We start from the raw sequence: 21,903 nt of genomic DNA, 5'->3' as shown, positions 1-21,903 counted from the left end.
AAATAATTAGCCGCGTTAGGATTTGAAACAGCCCAAAAACAGCCTCATAGCTAACCACGTTATTTTGACGCCAATCGCAGTACAAAATAGCCAAATTTGGTTATTAAAAGCCCAACCTGGTAACCTATACCGCCCACCCCTCCTCTGGCGATCTTCGGTTGCTAGGGCTGTGGCCACGTCGCCACGCAAGAGCCCAAGCATCTCGCACTTTCAACGTCACAAGATACAATCACAATTTTTATTTCACACACGAAATGCTGTAACTTTAGAAAAAACAAGTTTTTTGGTCGAGAGTACAATTTTAGATTTGTTTAAACATGAGAATGCCACGCGAGCGGTTGACCGGTCGTGTCCGCATGCGTCACCTTTTCAAGAGAGGTCTCGTGTACTGACCTTCGCACATCGTACCTTCGTTGAGAAATGTTCGCGCATGACAAGCATCAAGTTGCCGGTGATCGTTGCCAAACCGAGTACAATGTCGTCCCGTATTGAAAATCGCAATCGCGAGGATGCCGCCGACGTCGCACTCATGACGCCGCCAAAGCAGCCCCGACATAATCCTGGAAGCCGCCATTTTTTTCACTATGCTTTTCTTGGCTTTAGCCAACTTCTCATCACGAATCCTCCTTGAAGAAGCCCAAAGACTCTTTGCGTACGCACGCTATTTCCGAGAAATAGCACACGCTAAAATTGCGCACGCAAAGCGCAAAACCTGGTTTACGTTCGGAACATGCGCTGTGGCGACGACGCTATTATTTGCGTACGCAAAGCTTTAGCGTGCGCTATTCTAAAACTCTCTAATAGGGAGTTTTCGTAGACCGCGTTCCCCCTTCCGGTAAGCCCTCCGCGACCCGCTGCGAGATCCGGATTTCTACAGTCAATGCCATGGGCGCGCAGTCGCATTAGCGGTTTTTTCGTTGCGGAGGGCATAGCGGAGGGGGAAACGTGGTCTATTAAAAACTCCCTAATAACTATACGATGCGTACGCAAAGGCGCCAGCGGAGTATCTGGTACCAATATGGAAATTACTTAAACGATCTATCTAAAGCTTTCCTTTCACCTCCCCTTTCACTGCTCTGCTCACGACTCGTAGACTTTTTATTCACATCCTCTTAGTTCTTTAAAGGGCCCATGAAACGATTTTTGGGTTAAGATAAATCATTTTAAATAGGGATTTTACTAATAACACATCGTTCAGTGGGCCAAAAGAAAAAAGGAAGGAAGTCAAAAGCCTGGCTTTCAGTGCGAAGATTTGAAAACACAGCGGACTATTTCGTACCTCCTCCCCTTCGTAAGCTCTCTGCCTTTTCACTGTGATACATCCGCGGTCCCAAAAGCGCGTCATCGGGTCCAAACTGACGTCACAAAAAACCGGACCTCACTTAGTCCCTTCACCCCTAAGCTGACATTGTGGTGGAAGCTACGCGCTTGCCGGACCAATCAGCCGCCTCCCTTTCATCACCTGACCTCATTCTCTGCAGCCACATTTGCCACGCTCACGCGGCAAATGTGGCTGGCCCAACGAGTACGTAGCTTCCACAGCACTGTCAGCTTCGGGGTGAACGGGTTGGGGAAAGCAACTTGTGTCTGAATTTTGAGCGACGGGCTAATCTTCTAGGGGGAGAATGGATGTGTCCGGGTACACAATCCAGATTCCGAGCGAGGGGGGCCTCCCTTCTTTTCGTCTTCTTGAACTGTTTAGTGGAATGCGCGATTTATGAGTTGAGGAGGAAAGCTAAAGAGGAAGAAGTTGGAAAGGCGTTTCATGACCCCTTTAACTTACTCCGATATACTTTTATTGTTTTCGAGTGGGGTGTCGTCGAATACAAGGCAAAGCACCATCGCTATCTCCTTGCCCTTTCACCACCGACATTCACGAAATGTGTGCTTGAAAACCCGTGCGCACTGTCACGGCTGCAAAACAAGTGTCCCGCTACCTTCCGATGTCCACCCCCCCCCCCCCCCCCCCCCCTGCACGCAGGTGCAAGATGGCGATCTGGTGCGGTGTGCAGTGCGGGAGGACCATCCGGTTTCCGGGAGGGCCTTCTTCCAGCTGGAGCAGACGGACCTCTGTCCCATCGCGACGGCGCTGATTCTCACAATCGGGATTCCCATTTTCGGTACGTTCATTTTTGCCGTCTCGCTTCCCCTGTCTCCTGGCCATTTCACAGCCTGCGATATTTCGTCGCAACAACGTGCGTGTGACGCCGCTCATGCATCATCATCATCATCATCACGTTACACACTTTCCTGACATTAACGACGAGGGCTTTGCAGTTTAGGACCATACAAGGTGCTTAATTTTAATTGGAACAAGTATTTTTTTAAAGTTTGGGTGACAGGCGAGTTTTCTCTTCACCGTGTATTTGTCGGACTTGGCGAACATTAGATGACGTGATAATCGTCATGGTAATTAAAATAATTTCTTCACTCACGTTTTTAAAGCGCAGCTCTTAGGCGCCCGTTTCCAGGGTGAGCAGCTTCGGCATCGTCGTCGGCGTAACCGCGCTCCTTGCATTATCGGACGTCACAGTTTTCCCCACTAAATTTAGCGGGGAAACTGAACTGGTGTTGAGGTCACGCGAGATGTAAATCTCCCCGCTAACATTAGTGGGGAAACTTAACCTGTTAAATTTAGGTGGAAAATCTTTTCGCTAAATTTAGCGGGGAAGTCTTCACTATAATTTAGCGGGAAAATATTTCGCTAAATTTCCCGCTAAATGGGAGGCGATAAGGAGGGGAGGGGGAGGAGAGGTATTCCCTTCCCTCCGTACCCCGTCCTCCTCCTCAAGAGCTGCGCTCTAATTCGGCCTTACAGAAAATTGTAAACGTCTTATTTTTTATTTTGTTATTAGCGGTCATGATGGCATTGCAGTATTGACGGAAATTACTATTGGTATATTCGGCTGGTCACTTTCGAGCGCTCCAATCATCCGAGTTGGAGCTACCAGATCCCTGAGCGCCTCCGCATCGGAGCGAGAGAATCGGCGCGCCCAGCCGAACTCTCCGCAACTTTTCAGAGCGGCAAACCGAGCGGATAGAGGGTGGCCTGCGCCACTAGAGGACGGCGCGAGCCGCCCTCTAGCGGAACTTTTGCTTCTCGGATTCAAAGGGTTCAGCAGTATCCAGTCATTCATCCATCCGTCAATCCTTGAAAAATGGCAGCCGTCAACGCGAACGCTGATAAGGTCATCGCAAGCCAGCCGTGCAAAGCGGAAGTTCCTCCGAAACTAAAAAAAAAAAAAAAAAGATAACATTGCAGCATGAAAACTTTCCTACTTTTGTTCTTACCGCTTTGTCCGAGTAGGTTCGCACTATTAGCGGCGAGATGCTTTGGTGGCGCTCTCCTATGGTTCCCCTCTGTGACGTCATTACCTTGAAACAACAAGTTCGACGGTGTTTGTAAATAGCATGCTGGAAGCTTGAAATCATTGCACTCTCAAAGGAACAATGCCAATACCGTCAAAATTAAAGTTATTTCGTAAACTTGAGGAAGAAAACGAGAAAGGACGGACAAACACAAACTTCCAACTGGCAACAACATTTAATAACACCAAGAGTTTGCTTATACACCGACACGCGGGTTTGACGTCACGGAGCTGCGGCGGCGCTGCGATCGCGCCGGAGCCGGGGGGTGTGGGCAAAAGCGCGCACGTTTCGCATGGGCGTCATAGCATTTCAGCATGTAGCGAAGCTGTGTTGTCGTTAATTGCACCGAAATGTACAAGAAAAGCAGCGGAGTGAGTTTCCACAAGTTCCCGGCAGACTCTGAAAGGCATAGAAGGTGGATAATATCCGTGGATCGAAAAGAATGGTCGCCTCGCGCGAACGACCGTTTGTGCGGCAAACACTTTCTTGGAGGCAAGTGCGGCTTCCATTTCAATCTCCGTCGCGAGGCTTGCTTATGTGCAGGGAAACCGTCGTCTGATCAAGACCACCCGGATTTTGTTCCCACGGTGTTCGCGCACAACGCACCGGCCAAGCGCTCGTCGGGGGCTCGCTACGCACGTGCTACCGAGCAGAAGGGGATCGGCGACAGAACGGCAGAGTTGTAGGCGTTACCGAAAAAAAGTAACGAAATACGTTACTCGTTACTTGCAAATAAAAGGTACGCGTTACTGAGCTACGTTACCTAAATATAAAAGAAACGCGTTACCGCTACCGATGAAAAGTAAGGCACGTTACTTCTGCGTTCCTTTTTTTAAATTATGATTTAACACATTTTACGGTTTTGACGATACAGGTCATATATCAAGCAGAAGCTGAACATAGATACTTTATCTCTTTTTACGGTTTCACCTAAATACTTACGAGAAAAATCGCAAAGAAAACATGGCTTCACGCCTAAAACACGGAAACAATTGAAGTGCGATTTCTTTAAGACATGGGAAGTAGTAACGACTAACGTAACTACGTTATTTGAAATAGTAGCATAAGTACGTTACCCGTTACTGTGTCAAAAACGTAGCGAGTAGGGAACTACGTTACTGAAAAAAGTAACGCGTTCCTGGTAACGCCGTTACTTGTAACCTGTTACCGCCAAGACTGCAGAACGGACAAACCTTTACTGGTTGTAATGCCTTGTGGTCACGAGGGTATGAAAAATATCATACCTTGACTTGAAGACGCTCTGTGTATTTAATCAATTAATGAATACACACACTTCCGCAGACCCACAGTCTGCTGATCCCGCCGGCAGTGCGGAAACCGACTCGATGTAATCGTAGGCCTTGGGAGACTTGTAGGCCTGCACCCTGTCGGCCGTGAACTGACTTGGCGAAAACTAAATAAACGACGACCTGAGCCGTCGACTTCCGTGGCAGCAACTTTACGTCGGAAGTCCAACACCTAGGCCTTGTTTACGGCGTACGGATCCTCGTAGGCAACGCCGTCCACGCGCAGTTTGTTTCGATACCGCTACCGTTCAGGCTCGGGCAACGAGCTCGAATAGTCGGGCATAGCATACGACATACGTTATGAGGAAATACGACGCACAAATAAAGATACAAGCGTCCCTGCAACGTCAACAACGAGCGCACGCCATAGAGCGCAATGGCGAAAACACGGAGAGCCGGGATGCTTTTGCCCACATAGCTACCGCGCATGCGCGGCCTTCCGGCCGTGTTGGTAAACAGAGCCGCTCCGCGTGTCGGTCTATATACAGGAAAAAAGGGGGGGGGGGGGCGAAAAGGGGGTGGAAAGGAGGAGCACTATGCCGTCAAGGGTGCGTCGTCGCTGTCGGGAACGTCGGGGGAGATAGCTCCGAACTAAGAAATCTTATCTCTTTCCCCGAAAGGGCAATGGAAGGGGAGCCGATGTTGTCCTTGGATCGACACATGGCGAAGGCCTCCAGAATCTCCCGACCATACCTCGAGGGGTGACCCCCGATTCTTGTTGTAGAGGGAAGGACGGCCGAGCAGGAAGTACATTCCGATGCGTGTTTGGCGATCGGGTGGTGAATGACCTCTGAACCGTCGGAGACCGCTTTTTTAACCTCGTTCGCGTGCTCTCTCAGGCGGTCGTTTGAGCAGCGCCCCGTTTGGCCGATGTATCGGGCACCACAGGACATAGGTATTGAGTAAACACACTCTTTGCGGCAAGGAACGTAACAGGTTTTGTGGTTCTTTTGGCAAGGGGGCGCCGGTCCGGGGCTGTTGACTTTTTTGCAAATAGATGCCAATCTAAACTTACACGAGAAAACCACGTTGGTGTTGAAGCCCTGAGCTATTGATTTCAGTCGATGCGAAATGTTATCAATGTAGGGGATGCACGCGAAGCGGGACCTTGGACGCGGCTTTTTGGATTGAGGCCCTGTGACAAGTCTTTTGATGGTAAGCTCGATCAAGTCGTTTGGGTAACCTGCCTTGAGAAGGCGGCCTATCTGATTGGACAGACTAGTTGCGGAAAGGTGGTGACACGACTTGGATTTGGCAGCAGCAATAAGGTTTCGGACAATACCAGTTTTTACGTTTTTTGAGTGCGAGCTGCTGAACGGCAGGACAGGCTTCGCAGACCTCAACCTTTCCGACTAAAGAATTCCGATGACCTTATCCCAACGTTAGATAACTTGCATATCGGTACGGAAACTGTTGGAGTGTTCTCTCTTGATGTAGTAGATTTGTATTATAGTCTCAATGTGAAAACCCTTCTGGGGTTTGTATCCGAGGCTGTGCACTTAAGAGGCGTTATAGATTTTCAAATTTCCTGTGGCATCTCACTCTCAGAATTTCTAGAGTTGATTCGCCTGTATCTTCAGTCCACCCTAGTCGAACACGAGGGCAAAGTATTCCTTCAAAAATCCGGTGTGTGCATAGGGTCGTGCCTAGCGCACATCCTAAGCGAAATCTTTATGTTTCACGTTGACACTAAGGTTCAATCAATCCTTAAGCAGGAATTTCCCGAAGCCTTGGTTTATCGCTACGTAGATGATTATCTTATCATTCATTCCACTAATTCAGATACCGCAGCGATTGAAAGCGTTTTCCAGAAGAACTCCTTCGGGCTCACGTTCACAAAAGAGACCCCTTCATCTAAGGGATTACAGTTCCTTGATCTGAGATTGGTCCCCACCAGTGTCGGGATCTGCTGGTCCAATCAGCAGAGGTCTGCGAAGCCTGTCCTGCCGTTCAGCAGCTCGCACTCAAAAAACGTAAAAACTGGTATTGTCCGAAACCTTATTGCTGCTGCCAAATCCAAGTCGTGTCACCACCTTTCCGCAACTAGTCTGTCCAATCAGATAGGCCGCCTTCTCAAAGCAGGTTACCCAAACGACTTGATCGAGCTTACCATCAAAAGACTTGTCACAGGGCCTCAATCCAAAAAGCCGCGTCCAAGGTCCCGCTTCGCGTGCATCCCCTACATTCATAACATTTCGCATCGACTGAAATCAATAGCTCAGGGCTTCAACACCAACGTGGTTTTCTCGTGTAAGTTTAGATTGGCATCTATTTGCAAAAAAGTCAACAGCCCCGGACCGGCGCCCCCTTGCCAAAAGAACCACAAAACCTGTTACGTTCCTTGCCGCAAAGAGTGTGTTTACTCAATACCTATGTCCTGTGGTGCCCGATACATCGGCCAAACGGGGCGCTGCTTAAACGACCGCCTGAGAGAGCACGCGAACGAGGTTAAAAAAGCGGTCTCCGACGGTTCAGAGGTCATTCACCACCCGATCGCCAAACACGCATCGGAATGTACTTCCTGCTCGGCCGTCCTTCCCTCTACTACAAGAATCGGGGGTCACCCCTCGAGGTATGGTCGGGAGATTCTGGAGGCCTTCGCCATGTGTCGATCCAAGGACAACATCGGCTCCCCTTCCATTGCCCTTTCGGGGAAAGAGATAAGATTTCTCAGTTCGGAGCTATCTCCCCCGACGTTCCCGACAGCGACGACGCACCCTTGACGGCATAGTGCTCCTCCTTTCCACCCCCTTTTCGCCCCCCCCCCCCTTTTTTCCTGTATATAAGCAAACTCTTGGTGTTATTAAATGTTGTTGCCAGTTGGAAGTTTGTGTTTGTCCGTCCTTTCTCGTTTTCTTCCTCAAGTTTACTATCCATACCAACCCGCTCGTTCTGTTCCTATAAAGTTATTTCATTCCTCTTATTTTCGTCGATGATAAATCCTTTTCTTACGTCATAGTCAGCGTTCGGCCAATCGTGGAAGGCCGACCACAGCGACGCTTTCGGTCGCGCACGTCGCCAGTAGAAACATATAGGCCTTGACCTTCAGCACCGTACGAGGTGCGTCAAACAACTCGGCAAACTTCGCTTCGTAAACACGCCCCTCGCCGTCGTCGACCGAGCTGCTGGTGTTGTCGCTGTCTGCTATACTCCGTTTCACCTTACATTGTACCGCAGCGAAGACTAGAAGCGCGAGCAGCGTTTGTGCCCCCGTGATGTGTCCCAGAGCGAGGAGCTCGCGCTTGTAGCCCTTCCTGCAGTACATCATGAGGTGAAATAGAGTATATCTTCGCCAGCAGCACTGACGGTGCCGCCCCTAACTTTAAACGTCTTCCTTTCAACGACATTTAACCTCAGTGGACTTCTTCCAAAACCGACGCGCCCCATTGCGGCGAAATACCACGCAGTGCACTCTGGGAACTAGTTGGCCACTCAGTTTCGGTTTCGACTGAGCAGATTCATCTCATGCTATCACGCCGCGACCGAACGCGCTGCTTGCGTTTTTGATTATCTGACTTTTTTACGAATATACAATACACTCATTCTCGAGCGATACAAAACAAAAGCCGGGGCACTTTCCTTGGTTCCTGAAACACCGGATATTATGAGTGCGTATGCAAACGTAGTAAGACGTAGCTTAGTCACCTTATCTTTGAGTTCAATTTCAATAATCCCGTCTAGTACCAGTGAACTACAAGTGAAATTCGGTCACCTGGAGTATTACACGTATTTTGTTTGCTAAACGTCCGCTTCTTGTTACTTCATTGGGCGAAAAGCAAGCCGCATCCTCACAGGAGTATCAAAGTTGAGCCCAGCCTAAAATTATCTGGACATGCTCAGGCAGGAAGGAAGCAAACACATAACAGATATTATGGCCATTAGCAACCGTCAAATGCACTTTGAATAATTTCGTTCGTTTGGCACACCGCATAGGGGTTCATGCCCGTCCGGCGTACTTCTGGCGAATGGTGCGACATTTTTCACCCAAGTGCTCGACTTTTACTTTCTTAAAACGGTTTGTATGTGCGAATGGTGCCTATACGATTGCAGGATAACTTTACGCGCATACGCGATGTTGAATATTAGTAAAATGCAAGTTGGTAGAGACTTCGCTTCGTGCAGTGCTACGGGTCAGTACAGATGAGAGATAAGAAGTGTGTTATAATTGAGCTTTTCAGTGGCGCCTCGGAGTTTTACCTCGCGTATACAGGCGTATTAAGAAAACAGTAATTGCAAAAAGTAATATTTCGTCTATGGACGCACGAAACAAACAAACTTCCTAATCAACAACAGTAATGTAAAGGCGCGTGCTCGATGCATGCATACTTATTGGTTGTTACAGCTTGTTGATTCGTACATAAGCAAGATACCCGAGCTTCGCAGCGTCGACATTCCCAGCACTGGTTCGTCCACATACCTCGAAACGCTAACAGGAAGGCTCAAGTACAAAAATACAACAAGCATGTGTTAAGACAAGCTATACGTCTCGGGCTTGTGCTAAAGCTTCGAGGTCTGGCCATTTGGGTTAGTTTAGAGGTTACAAATGACGTTGTCGGGACCAGAAAACATGAGATAACGGCCGTTAATAGTCCACGCTCTGTGTGTAATCTCTTGTCGACGTGTCGATCGAAACCGAAACCATGCCACTCTCCTCCCTGGCCAACTAGTTCCCAGAGTGCAACGCGCGCCGTGTTGCACGCAGGGCTTAATGGAAGTAGTCTATTCGGGGAGCACAACACAACGGTGACGGCGTCGAGACTGACGGCTGCTCTTCGCAGCCCTCTTTCTGCGTAGTAGCTGCGTTCTCACCGTCCGCTTCCGACACAAAGGCACAATGGAGGAACGGCTGAAGTCACGTGACCGGTCGGCAGCCAGATCTCTCCCGCTCCCACTTCCAAGTGAGAGCGTCTCAAACCGCTCCGATTCGGAGGACGGCGAGAGTCGGAGCTTCGAGAGCGCTCCGAAAGAACCCGCCGAATATACTTAGAGCGCCTGGCATCAACCAGGCGAATGCACACCGGCTTTTCAGAGCGCTCCAAGAGGCTGAAAAGAGACCAGCCGAATAAACCATATGAGAGGCGAAGAATTTGCAAAAGATAATGGTTTTTTAGATATTGATTCTCTCGTTTCGTCGTTTCCATGATGTCGTCCCTATCTCGGCAGCTTGTGCTTGATGGATACGCCGACGATACGAGTGACGACGTGACCTAAACGACTACGTCGCTCCTCCAAGCGTCATCGTAGGCAGAACTTGATGCGTTTTTTTTTTTTGTGGGCCAATTTAAAATAGTAAATAAAACGAAAAATAATCGAATATTAAAAAAAAAAGAACACTTTTACCTTTCTGCAATTTTTTTTTAATTGGTTCGGTTTCTAGTAGTAGTTGCCGTCAACACTGCAATTGCATCATGGCCCCTAGTAACAAATAATTAAAAGTTTAAGGATCAAATTTAAGTTAATTATTTACTTTTTCATGACGATTATTTATTTATTTTAAGTCCGCCGAGCCTGGTAAATACATGATAAAGGCGGCTCCTTCTCCTTTTTTTTTTTCAAAATGAAAGGAAGGGGAAGGAAAAAAGAGCTTTTCATGGCTTTTTGAGCCTGTCACAGGACCGGGAACTTCAGTTTTTCGTTTAGACAACACCTTCCGTAAATATCAATCCGTTTGCCACTGAATTTTTGACATGTCATTGGACCAGGATCCAAATTTTAAAAACCTGAAAAAAAAGTTGGCTTGTGCAGGTTTCAGTTACTGGACAAGCAGTAAGTAGACCAGAGGCCAGATTCCCAAAACTTTCTTATGACAAAAAGGTCCGTAAATTTATCTTACGACAAAGTTACGAACATTTCGCTTCGGGAATACTCAAAAGTTCGTAACTTTGTAGTAAAATAAATTTACGAACTTTTTTGCCGTGAGAAAGTTTCGTGAATTGAGCCTCAGGCTCCGGGAGAGCGACTCGTACCCTGTCTTTCCCGGGACAAAGAAAACGAGCACCAATGAAGACGCGTATTCGGCGCTTCTTGCTTGACCGTATTGAATGCTTGCGAGCCATAACGGGCCGGCCAAGACATATCAGGGTCGAAGTACTCTATAGGTACGCCTGCCTTCCGTCCCTCAGGGCCTTCTTCGAGGCGCGCAACAGGGACCACTAGCTACGCCGGTATAGAGCAAAGAAGCAGGTAGAGAACTTCCGCCCTTACTTCACACCCATCACCTCCAGATGCGCCCCAATACCCACGACTACTGGAACCGTGGTGAAACGTCTTCATCAAGTTTCCTCGAGCCTCTTTCCAGGAAAGGCAACACCCAGGACCGCCAGGTGGAGCGCACAGCACAGGCCTGAGGCTCTCTCCCCTCTCATTCAGACGAGACGAAATACGCGGTGTTCACAGGTGTAGCCTGGGACGCTGCCACCAGAAGGAGCAAACTAGCAGTAATCTCACCACTCGAGAACTGCAATTGGGTACACCAATATGACTACCTACCAAGCTCAAGCCAGCTCGAACTGTCAGACATCCTTTGTGCAGTACGGAGAGACGCGTCAGGGACTAATACGATAGGCCGGTAAGCGTGTTGTAATTTACACAGATAACCGGGAAGCTATCAATCGACTCAGCAGTACTCCTCGGACTGGAACGCTCATCTACAACATCAAGAGTGCGAGCCTCACGCTTTGTGAACGCTACGGTGTGGAGGTGAGGGTCGACTGGGTGCTGGGACACTCTGGCGGCATCGGCAACGAAGCCGCGCACGCGTTGGCGAGCGAGAGCGAGGACGACCGCTCTGTCCTGGCGTTCCAGACTGTGACTCGCACCAGAACGATCCCGATCCGGCCACCCGCATCAGTGCGGTCAAGCAGGACCGAAGACGCACTTTGAAGGATCCTGGTCCGAGTCAACGACCACCCGTTGCCGCAGCGACAATCGCGTGGCGCCCAGATTCTGATCCATAAAGCAGGCGCGGGAGCCGCGCTCACGGAGGACATCCTCGCCCAATGGCGAACCTACTGTAGACGCACACATCGAACCCCCGTTGACAGCGAAGACGACGAACCACAAGAGGGAGCCGAAGTCGTCCAACAGTTCGGTGCTTGATGTGCGAGGGCTCGCCCGAGCGTCGAACACGTGCTATGGTCATGTCCTGGCTTTGACGACCTGAGGAATCGTTACCTCCGGCCTCACATCACGTCACTGCAGGATTGGAACAGCCCTGCCAACGACAATCGAGCCCATGAAGCGCTGCTTTCCCTTTGGGAATTTGCACGTGAGGCGGGCATCGACCGTCGAATCTGACGTTTTTTTATTGCCCTCCTCGCCCTCTAGGCCAAAGCGCCGTCCTCTTCTTAAAAAAGAAATTTAAATTCAATTTAAACCAGATCACTTGCGTCCGTTTTTCTTACCATTTTACGTTTTAAAAGGTAAATGTAGCGAATAAGCCAATCCTTCGTCTTTGGTGGTCAAGCTAAAAAAACACTGTTGGCCAGACACTACTCTAGGCTCTGGCCGTGCAGAAAACGGACGGTCGGTGTCCGGTCACTTGCCAGCAGACTTAGGACCGTTACTTCAAAAGAGTCTTTAATTATAGTTACAGTTACTTGGCCAAAAAAGTAAAGAATTACCGTTACAAATTACTTCCCGTAAAAATTAATCGATTAATTACTTCGTTACTTTATTCGATTACTTTTGCGTTACTCCAAAGAACACTATCTACATATCATCTTAGGTTAATAATTTTAGGAGAACGAATCTATAAAGTATTAAAGGACTTAAACAGGTGCTCAAGATAAACGAGCTTTGCGCTGTCAAACCAAGACAGAACAAAATCCGACGAACATGTGACGAATGGACTTTGGTGGTGGAGGCATGCGCACCATTCTAATTAATCAGTGTTTGGCATCGGTGAGCTTCAAAACAGGATTCCCCTGAAGATATGTTTTTGTATGTTTGCTGCATGTTGTCCAAATAGGGCGTGGTTTACCTACTAAAACGGTCTGGCTGTGAGACCAAGATGCGGTACTTGCGGTGTGGTACATTTCAAAGACTCCTGCTTCATGAAGGTTGTTATCCGTCCGAATGACCCGCTCGACCTTCTTTCTTGATCACCAAAGTTATCAGAACCAAGACGTCACACGAAATAATAATGCACAATTTCTCAGCTGAATTGATTTTTCCGTTTAGAAAAATATTAAAAGATAACACAGTTTTCAGTAAACAGCACACTTCCATCTGTTTCACGCGTTCACAGGCGGTTCTCAACTCCAGTCTCTAAGTGAGTCACCGTTTATTCTCAAAAACCTCAGGCTGTGTTTCCTTTCCCTGAAATTTCGGTCTCATTTCCTGCAGGCGCTATCCGCTGACGAGAACCCATGCATTCTTGTTTCTAAAAATACGGGTTCAGCTTTGATGTTCCAAGCCGTTCTGTTGTACTTCCCGGCCATCTTATTACGTGCTGTGGAAAGCTACTGTTTAAACTAACAGCAGTTTTGATTCTAGATTTTTTTTTTGTTGTTGTTCCAATAAACTGCTGCCATCGTACCCCTCATGTTTTTGCCCTACGCATCCACCAGTGCGAAGTCAAGTGACAGAAGCCGCATAGCTCGTTGGTCTAGCCAATATTCAGCTTTCACGGAGCTGTCAAGGATGAGCCGGGTCGAGGTCTCATTAGAGCTTTCTCTCTGTTTGCGGGACACGGTTGCGGGGTGAGCGATCGGCAGAAACATCAACGAGGGTGATTCCACGTCAGTTCGTGCGATGATGGTCCGGGTCATAATTTTGATATTTTTGTTAAAAATATATTTGAAAGCCTTGTTCTTGGGAGGAACATTCAGCTATATATGAACGCCGTAGCAATTTTTTTCGTTGAGATATATAAGCTCGAGGCGTGGAAATTACTTAGATTTCACGATGCTGATTTACACAGTCGTCATTTTTTCATCGAAGCTTTCACGTTATCATAATTTTTTTAATACATTTTACAGAATATGTACAACACATACACAAACAAATAAAAATGGCAATAAAACATTTTTATGTAAACAAAAAGTCAAACATGGCATAAAAACGCCTTTTAGAGACACATTCACAACGTTTTTGCAAATAAACCATCTTTCATAATACTTCACAAAACACATAAAAGAATGCGCGTCTTTAAATATTTTTTACGAATATATAAAGATAATATAATAAGCAATGAGAGAGTACAGGCGAGCTGGTAATTACTCGTCATCGTTATCGTTCGTCATCGTTATCGTTCCTCATCTCAGGGTTTACAAGATGTCAAGATAACATGCCCACTTTTAATCCTATTTTTGTTATAAACGCAGAAATGCAGCTGATTTCTCAAAATGTAGCAAGTTTGGGCGTCGATATTTACAAAAAATCCATGTTTTATTTTTTTTTTAAACTCCCCTTGGCACTTTGCGGTGACTTGAACCAACTTGTGATGGCGAAAGATTGAGTAACATATGACCTCCAAACGGGAAAAGCTGCGACAAACCTTCACTCGGACCGAGGCGACGTCGTCGTCACAGCCGCTTTGCCGCACAGCACCAAACATATTGAGCGTTAGTTATGGCATGTATTATATTTATCTAATTCTTTTTTTTTTTTTTTTTTCAAAACGTGTGACTGACGCGAAAAGGGACCTTGAGCTGGAATACCACTACTCAGCTTAGAATTTGCAAAAACAAAACGGCCCCACTCTGCAAATTCGCTAACAATGCATACGTAAGCTTTAAACTCTCAGTTGCGCAAGTAGCCATGTATACATCCGACCTCTCGGCATAAGATGACTTCCACGGATGAGATGCCTGGATTCCTCTCACAGGTTTTACGGTAGTCCACTCTGCTTGCTTCACCGCACGAAACTCTCGAACCCATTCTGCAGACAGGTGGAACAGGCAGGCATTTCTTACGTTTTCACGCAGCACTTCCACAAAGTCTTAGCGGTGCCAATCGTTGAGTTGAGTGAAGATCTCAAGTTGGTGAGCGTTATGGGGTGTTGAAGAACACCACCTACTCCATCAAAAGCGCTTTTCCGTGTCCAGTGGCTGAAGAGATCCATCTTGCCGAAGAGTACGGCATCCGAGACAATTCGTGCACGTGGAATTGGAAGCGATTCTTGAAATGCGGCGACGCTCCGTCTGGTACAAAAATTATACCAGAAAGGACTGGGTAATGTTGATAAACATACTTTTTTATGGCCTCTGTGGCTAGAAGAGCGTGAGCTGTGTCATGTTTCGTTTCATCGCTGACAACGGCAAAGCCTTGCGTGCTTTGCATGTGAAAAGAAACACTTGAGTTTTTTTTTTCTTTTTTTTTTGTTTCTAATGAGAACTCTTCACTTCAGTTGGGAAGAGTAGTGTCTCATTTTCCGCAAAATCGAAGTGGAGCATTACTGCCTTGGGTGGTAAGGGAGTTCTCATGGGCGTAACAACCGGGGGGGGGGGGGGGGGGGGGGGGGCGATTGCCCCCCCAGTTCTCAGGGTGGGGGTCAAGACATGTGTTTTGTCCCCCCCCCCCCCCCTGAAACGGCCGCCACAGGGCAGGGCTAACACTGGCCGGTGGCGCCCAAGGAATACCAAGGGCACCGCCCACCGACCCGCGGGGGCATATTTTTAACGCGCAGGCGATACAAACCCTAGCAACGGCGCTCACGCCAGATTGGCCGGTTCGTGGAGATAGGCGCTACCGCCGTCAACATGGGCAGCGGATGCAATGCGAGTTTCCGAAGCGGAAGCATAACTTAGTGGTAAGATGTCTGCCTCATACGTATCAGACCCGGGTTCTATCCATGGTGTGGGCTTACTTCTTTTATGTTTTTTCCTCGAACATTTTGTTTTGTCGAGGCAGTGGGCGATATTTGCGACATTTCTATTTTACGATTAACACTGAAAAGAAAAAGCGATTGTTGTTGACGAAACATTGTTGAACTAAATTACATGGGACTCTATTTACGGAGGTGCATGGGGGACAGCTTGGGTTGCCGGCTGGACGCCGCAAAGCGGCGTGTACGGGGGAGAGGGGAGGGGTGAATGGGTTAATCGTTTTCTAATTAGCAGCCGCACACTGTCGCCGCGAAGCGTCGAATACCCAGGCGCGGGGGTCGGTTAACGCGCGGGTTGACGCGCTTCGAGTGATACACGCGCTGTCCGAATCCGAAATTTAAGCAGCCGTTCCACCCCTGCAGTAGACTCTTCCTCGCTTCGTAAATGACAGAACTTGAAACGTCCTCGCAAACGCCAATTTGAGAGGTTCTGAATTCCTCTCTCCCGGCTCCGAATATCCGGTCAGAGTTGCGAAAAAAATGTCCTTGTGGTTATCAACTTCTGTCTTCCCTTGTAGATATGATCGGTGCGTCGCGCACGGTTAAGCTGGTGTTGTTTGTTTGTTCTTCCACTAATGAGCACCAAAGACACCGAGTCTCCTGTAAGCATAGCGATAGTCAGCCGTCTTTAATTTTGAATCCCCCTGTGAAAGATTTATTTTTTGTAATGTTTTTAGGGTTTTCACTGTTGAGTACAGTTTTGTGTGTGTGTGTGTGTGTGTGTGTGTGTGTGTGTGTGTGTGTGTGTGTGTGTGTGTGTGTGTGTGTGTGTGTGTGTGTGTGTGTGTGTGTGTGTGTGTGTGTGTGTGTGTGTTGGGGAAGGGGGAATTACGGCAGTAAAATGGGAAAGGGGGCTAGGGGTTCTGTCTCGGCCGATTCACATAGCGTTGTGAAACTCGTCTGTTTAGGTCCATGGGAGAGGTTATCGTTCCCGTTGCTGTCCTTAAAGGTGCACTGACACCCCGAAGGTCTAATTCTTTAATTGTCTAAAACGATGCACGTTGTAGTCATAGACACGCAAAAAAAAAAAAAAAACGAATCGCTAAAAAAAATTGACACGCGCGCGCGCGCCTTTTTATATTTGGCGTTCTCCTCTCCCGCTTTTCGCCTCCTCGCTTCTTTTGATTCGTGACGTTAAGAATCATGAAATTTAGAAGCTTTGTAGGCGACATTTTTATAACATGTAATGACAACCATCGTAAAACATCTATTTTAACGCAATTGCGAACGCACTACGACCATTCTTTTTGAAATACCAAAAATCGGAGTCCGTTGTGATGTCGCTTTCTGGATTTGTATCCTCCCTCGGAAAACATGGCGGCGCTCGACGCATGTAGCAGAGGGTGATCGGTGAGTCGGGGAATCGGACGAAGTGGCCTTTTTTAGGTGCCCGACGACCTCTCAGACTTCGAAAAGGAAATCGTCAAACGATGAAAACAGTCGGATTGGTGCCTGTGTATCGTAGTTTCGGTTGTGACACCGCCGAGACACCTTCGTCTGCTCGAAGCGATGGGCAGTACGGCACTCACGCGGGAAACCGGTTTCCCGGTACGGTAGTTCCCGCGACGCCGGCGCCCTTCTCTCCTCGCTTCGGGTCGCGGAGACACGCTTCGGAGCGGAGGCGCGAAAGAAACTGGACTCGCAGGGGCCGTCAAATGTTGACTTCCCTCCACTGGCGCGGATCGCGCGGGAACTTCAAATTCGGCATTTGGAAATTGTTTTTTTACTTCACAAATACTGAATTCTCAAGTTTCGAATTTTAAGGGTAATGTTCAGGTATCGTTTTCAATCCTTTCAAACAATAAAAAAAAATGATTTTGATGTGTCACTGCCCCTTCAACATTGGAGTGATTTTGTTTGTCTGGTTAGGTTCGGTCAAGTCTTTGCGGTCGCATGTCTTTATCTTCCCTAGTTTTTTTTTTTTTTTTTTTTCTGTGTGGACATGCATTCATTGTCGTTCTTGTGAATAAGCTCAGCTGCGTTTGAGATTCGTTTCGCACTGTCCGTTATTTTTGTTTTTCCTCGTCGTAGGGTTTAGATTGCAATGTTTCCTGACCAACTGACCCGCATATTTCCTCTTACAATTGACTCCGTAAGTGATGACATCACAACATGGCTTCTGGGTCCAAACAAACCGTTGCTAGGGGCGTTGCTATGGACTAATGCATGGAGACTCCACACGAGGCTAGATTTTCGCTCATAAGGAAGTAAATAAGTTTTTGTAAGCAACCTAACTTCTTGATATCTAATTATGAAGATGTTCTTGTCGTCTCCGTGTCGTATTGCAACGATGAAAGCCATTTCTGGAGTATTACACTCTGCTTTGCTTTGATAGCAGACGACACGATAGATTTGCTGACCTCTGTTGCAGCGGGCGTCTTCATTGAATTGTGTCGGTAAACGATCAGCACAAGCAAGTGCATCGCCATGGCCGCGGAGGCCTCCGAAATGTGCGTTTTTTTTCTGTGAAGAACCCAGTTTAGTTCAGAAGGGCGAAAATTCCGTAAAATCAAACCACGTCATGCAGATCAGGTACGACGACGACCTGAAGTGCATTGCCGGCGTAGTGCAGGCCAGCATGCGAAACAAATCGTACGCCGTCGAGGTAAGTCGTTTGTTATTATTATTATTGAGGTTGTCAGGTTATTAAAATATTGCATGTCTATCGCAACTTCGCTTTTTTTTTTTGTATACATTAAATTTAGTGGATGTGCTCTTTTGGTGAAGATCGCCATCGAACCCGCGATCAGAATATACAATCTGATTTAAACTCACCTTATCTTTTTTATCCAGTTCTTTCGCGTTTTGGGGTTTTGCGGAAATCGAAAGAAACTGCAAGAATCTTTCTCCACGCGATGGTTACAACCAGGTACGAAGCACCCTCCCATAGCGCGAGTCCGCAAACAAAACTTGGGATCTCTACCGATCGCCTGAAGTACTTGTCTCACGGGTGCATTGCGATCTTATAGCAGACGATCATCTCGATCGACGCCCGGACTTTCGATAAACCATATTTTGCAACGCACCCCACTATGAATTCTTATAATTGTCTGAAACTCATGCTATTTCAAACAGATGCAATATCAGAATATCGTCTTTATTCACCCGATTCAGACGCCGGCGCCGGCTTGGCCGGCGGGCGTGTGGCAGACGGCATTCTTCTTGCATTCGTCGTCTGCTGCAGGCATCTTGAGGACCGGAAGTTGCTGTCGTAAATATTTCAGAAACAAGCGATTACCGGCACACTTCTGTCGAAACATATATGACATTCAAGCTTTTTATATCTGTGATTTTTAGAAGTTTAAATCCTACTTCAGATTTTTGAACGGCCGGGTTTTCGTAGCGAAACCTAGCCGCATGTATTTGTCCATAACAACGAGCCTAGCAACGGTTTGTTTGGACCCATGACGTCACACTTACAGAGTGAATTACTCTCGCCTTATTTTCCAGTAACTGACTCTTCACGTATTTAGCTTTGGGTCTCAAGGTAATGTGATATACTTACGATTCGTAACTGCCGCGAGCAGCGACGTTCTCATTCGTTTTTGTTCGTCATAAGGGGGCAAGGGGGGGGGGGGGGGGGGGGGGGGGTCACACAACGATAGAGCAATGCTCGGAACAGCAGGACTTTCCACTCGCTTTCCAGCCTTTGACGCTCCCATAAACGCGACGTTATGCGGCAAAGCCGCTATAACGAAGACGTCGGTTCGCTCCGAGTGAAGGTTTGTCGCAGATTTTCCCGCTTGGAGGTCATATGTTACCCAATGTTTTGCCATATCACAAGTTAGTTCAAGCCACTGCAAAGTGCCAAGGGGAGTTGAAAAAATAAAAAATAAAAAATGACGTTTTTAAGTATTGACGCCTCATCTTTCCACACTTTGAGAAATCACCTGCGTTCCCGCGTTGGTAACAAGACGACAATTAAAGGGGTAGGGAAACGAAATTCTAGCGCTCATTTTTTCGCTTTAATGTGTTGCATATCGCACCATAACCTCGATAACACAAGTCCTGCGTTGAAAGGCATAAGCAAACTAATTTTAAAGCTAATTAAACAACCTTTCAATGCGCACCCGGTGGATGCATGCGGAGCCTATTTGGGAGGTAATCTAGCAACGTTGGGGAACTTGCTACGTAGTCGTGACCAGCCATGTAACCAGGGGGGGGGGGGGGCCCATGGGGCTCGCCCCCCCCCCCCGAAATCTTTCATTTTGCTGGGACCTCCTCTCCCCCTCCCCCTCATACAGCATTTTGTCATAGGTGCCTCCCCACCCAAACAAAATCCTGGCTACGTGCCTGGTCGTGACGTAGAAGATTCCTTCGGAGCAGCGCCGCTCGTTGGAATTTCAACATTTTCCTTTTCAGCTTTCCTCCTCAACTCACAAATCGCGCATTGAACCAAACAGTCCAAGAAGACGGAAAGGAGGGACTCCCCTCTTTCTCAGACTCTCGTTCCTGCACCCGGATACAGCCATTCTCCCCCTAGAAGATTGGCCAGTCGCTGAAAACTCGGACAAAGGTTGCTTTGTAATGCATATAAAGTAGCGCGCGCTTTTTTACGCTATTTGATATGTTTTACTGAGATGAACCAACTAGCCCAACAACGTACCTTCCTAAAGGTTGTTTTCCCCACCCCGTTCAGCCCTAAGCTGACAGTGCTGTGGAAGCTACGTGCTCCTTGGGCCAGCCACACGCTCGTCACCCCACGGGTACTTCGAACGGCTCGGTTGTAACAACGCCGACAACGCCACCATGGACAAAGCTCATAACCACGACAGCCTTGCTACGTCATGAATGCGGGAAATCTTTTCTTTCTGTTTTTGTCTGCGTTGGATACTTCATGACGCATCGCGCTCCCCGTTCGCTTCTCTTCGCTCCTTGAGTGCACTGTTTGGAACGAAAAATAGAGCCAGTCGTTCAAAATACAAACGTGCGATTATCATTTACGGTTATTACCTGTCATGCTGGACTCATTTCCGAACGAAATTTAAATATTTAAATTTTTGTTCCCGTGCCCCTTTAAAGGGATACTACAACGAAATTTCGGCGCTCATTTTTTGGTCTATATGTGTTCAAAAAAGCACCATCAAATCGAACATACCAATATCTTGTTAAAAAAGTCACGAAAAGGAGTTTTAAAACGAATTAAACGATTAGCAAAGAGCACCTGGTGGATGTCGCTAACGCCTCGCTTGTAATGCCCGTCTAGAAACCTTGACAGCTAGTGACGGAGGTTGTCTCGCATCCGGCCACCACGAGAGAAGAGGGGAAGGAGGAACTCCCCTCTTCCCGAGAATGCCTTTTGTGTGTCGCAGAAGTCGCTATTGTCCCCCTACAAGATTACAGAAGATTAACCCGTCACTCAAAATTTGTACAAAAGCAGCCGCTTCGGTGGCTGGAACGACTAGGCCATCCTCTCGACGTCAGCCTCGCCGTAGCTTTTCTTGAGACGACCTACGTCACGATTGCGTTGGATGACACGTGGTCTCCGCTGGGCCTTCTCCGAGCGCTTGCCAGAGTGGGCCGTTTATAACGAAAAATACAGCCACCAGGCTCAAAATACAAACGTGCCATTGTCATTTACGGATATTGTGGATCATATTCAACCTATCTTTGAACACGACGGGAATATTTCAAATTTCGTTGAAGTACCCCTTTAAGAGGGCATATTATCTTTATATATTCGTAAATAATATTTAAAGACGCGCATTCTGATATGTTTTGTGAAGTATTATGAAACATGGTTTATTTGCAAAAACAATTGTGAATGTGTCTCTAAAACGCGTTTTTATGCCATGTTTGATATTTTTGTTTTCATACAATGTTTAATTGATATTTTCACTTTTTGTGTATGTGTTGTATATCTTCTGTAAAATGTATTAAAAAAGTTATGGTGGCGTGAAAGCTTCGATGAGAAAATGACGACTGTGCAAAGTAGCACCGTGAAATCTTCTCGATTTCCACGTTTCGACCTTCTCTATTTTATATCAGCGAAAAAAAACAAAAAAACATCACGGCGTTTATTTATAACTGCAATATTCCTCACAAGAACAAGGCTTTCATATATATTTTTAACAAAAATATCAAAATTATGACCTAGACCATCATTTCATGAACTGACGTGGAATCACCCACAAGTAAAAAACGGTTTCGTGTGAAAAACAAAGAAATTGTTTTGGAGGAACAAGGCACAAAGGGGTGCGGAGAGGAAGGAGGGGGGTGGAAGGTGCCGACATATGCTGCATGCACCACGGTCACTGTGTCCACGGTCTCAATCGACACGAACCCCACGCGACGGTTTTATGGTCCATTAGTTTTCTGCTCTTTTGTGCGCTCGAAGCAGTCCGTTCGTTTTCCAAGAAGTCGAAGCCCCTTGCCGTTATGTAGACAGTCGAATCCTCC

The 21,903-nt window shown here is 47.3% G+C and overlaps 1 protein-coding gene across 1 annotated transcript in view; it reads left to right on the top strand.

Moving 5' to 3' along the window:
* LOC8030819 (protein toll-like) overlaps positions 1 to 21,903 on the top strand; it is a 48,749-nt gene that overhangs the window by 6,010 nt on the left and 20,836 nt on the right. The window contains exon 3 of the mRNA XM_040208250.1: positions 1,982 to 2,120. Coding sequence (XP_040064184.1) covers positions 1,982 to 2,120 — 139 coding nt within the window. The remainder of the gene's footprint in view (positions 1 to 1,981; positions 2,121 to 21,903) is intronic.

Source organism: Ixodes scapularis, unplaced genomic scaffold (assembly GCF_016920785.2).
Source record: "Ixodes scapularis isolate PalLabHiFi unplaced genomic scaffold, ASM1692078v2 PGA_scaffold10__122_contigs__length_95168666, whole genome shotgun sequence".
Classification (NCBI taxonomy): Eukaryota; Metazoa; Arthropoda; class Arachnida; order Ixodida; family Ixodidae; genus Ixodes; species Ixodes scapularis.
This window is presented reverse-complemented; position numbering and strand designations above follow the sequence as displayed.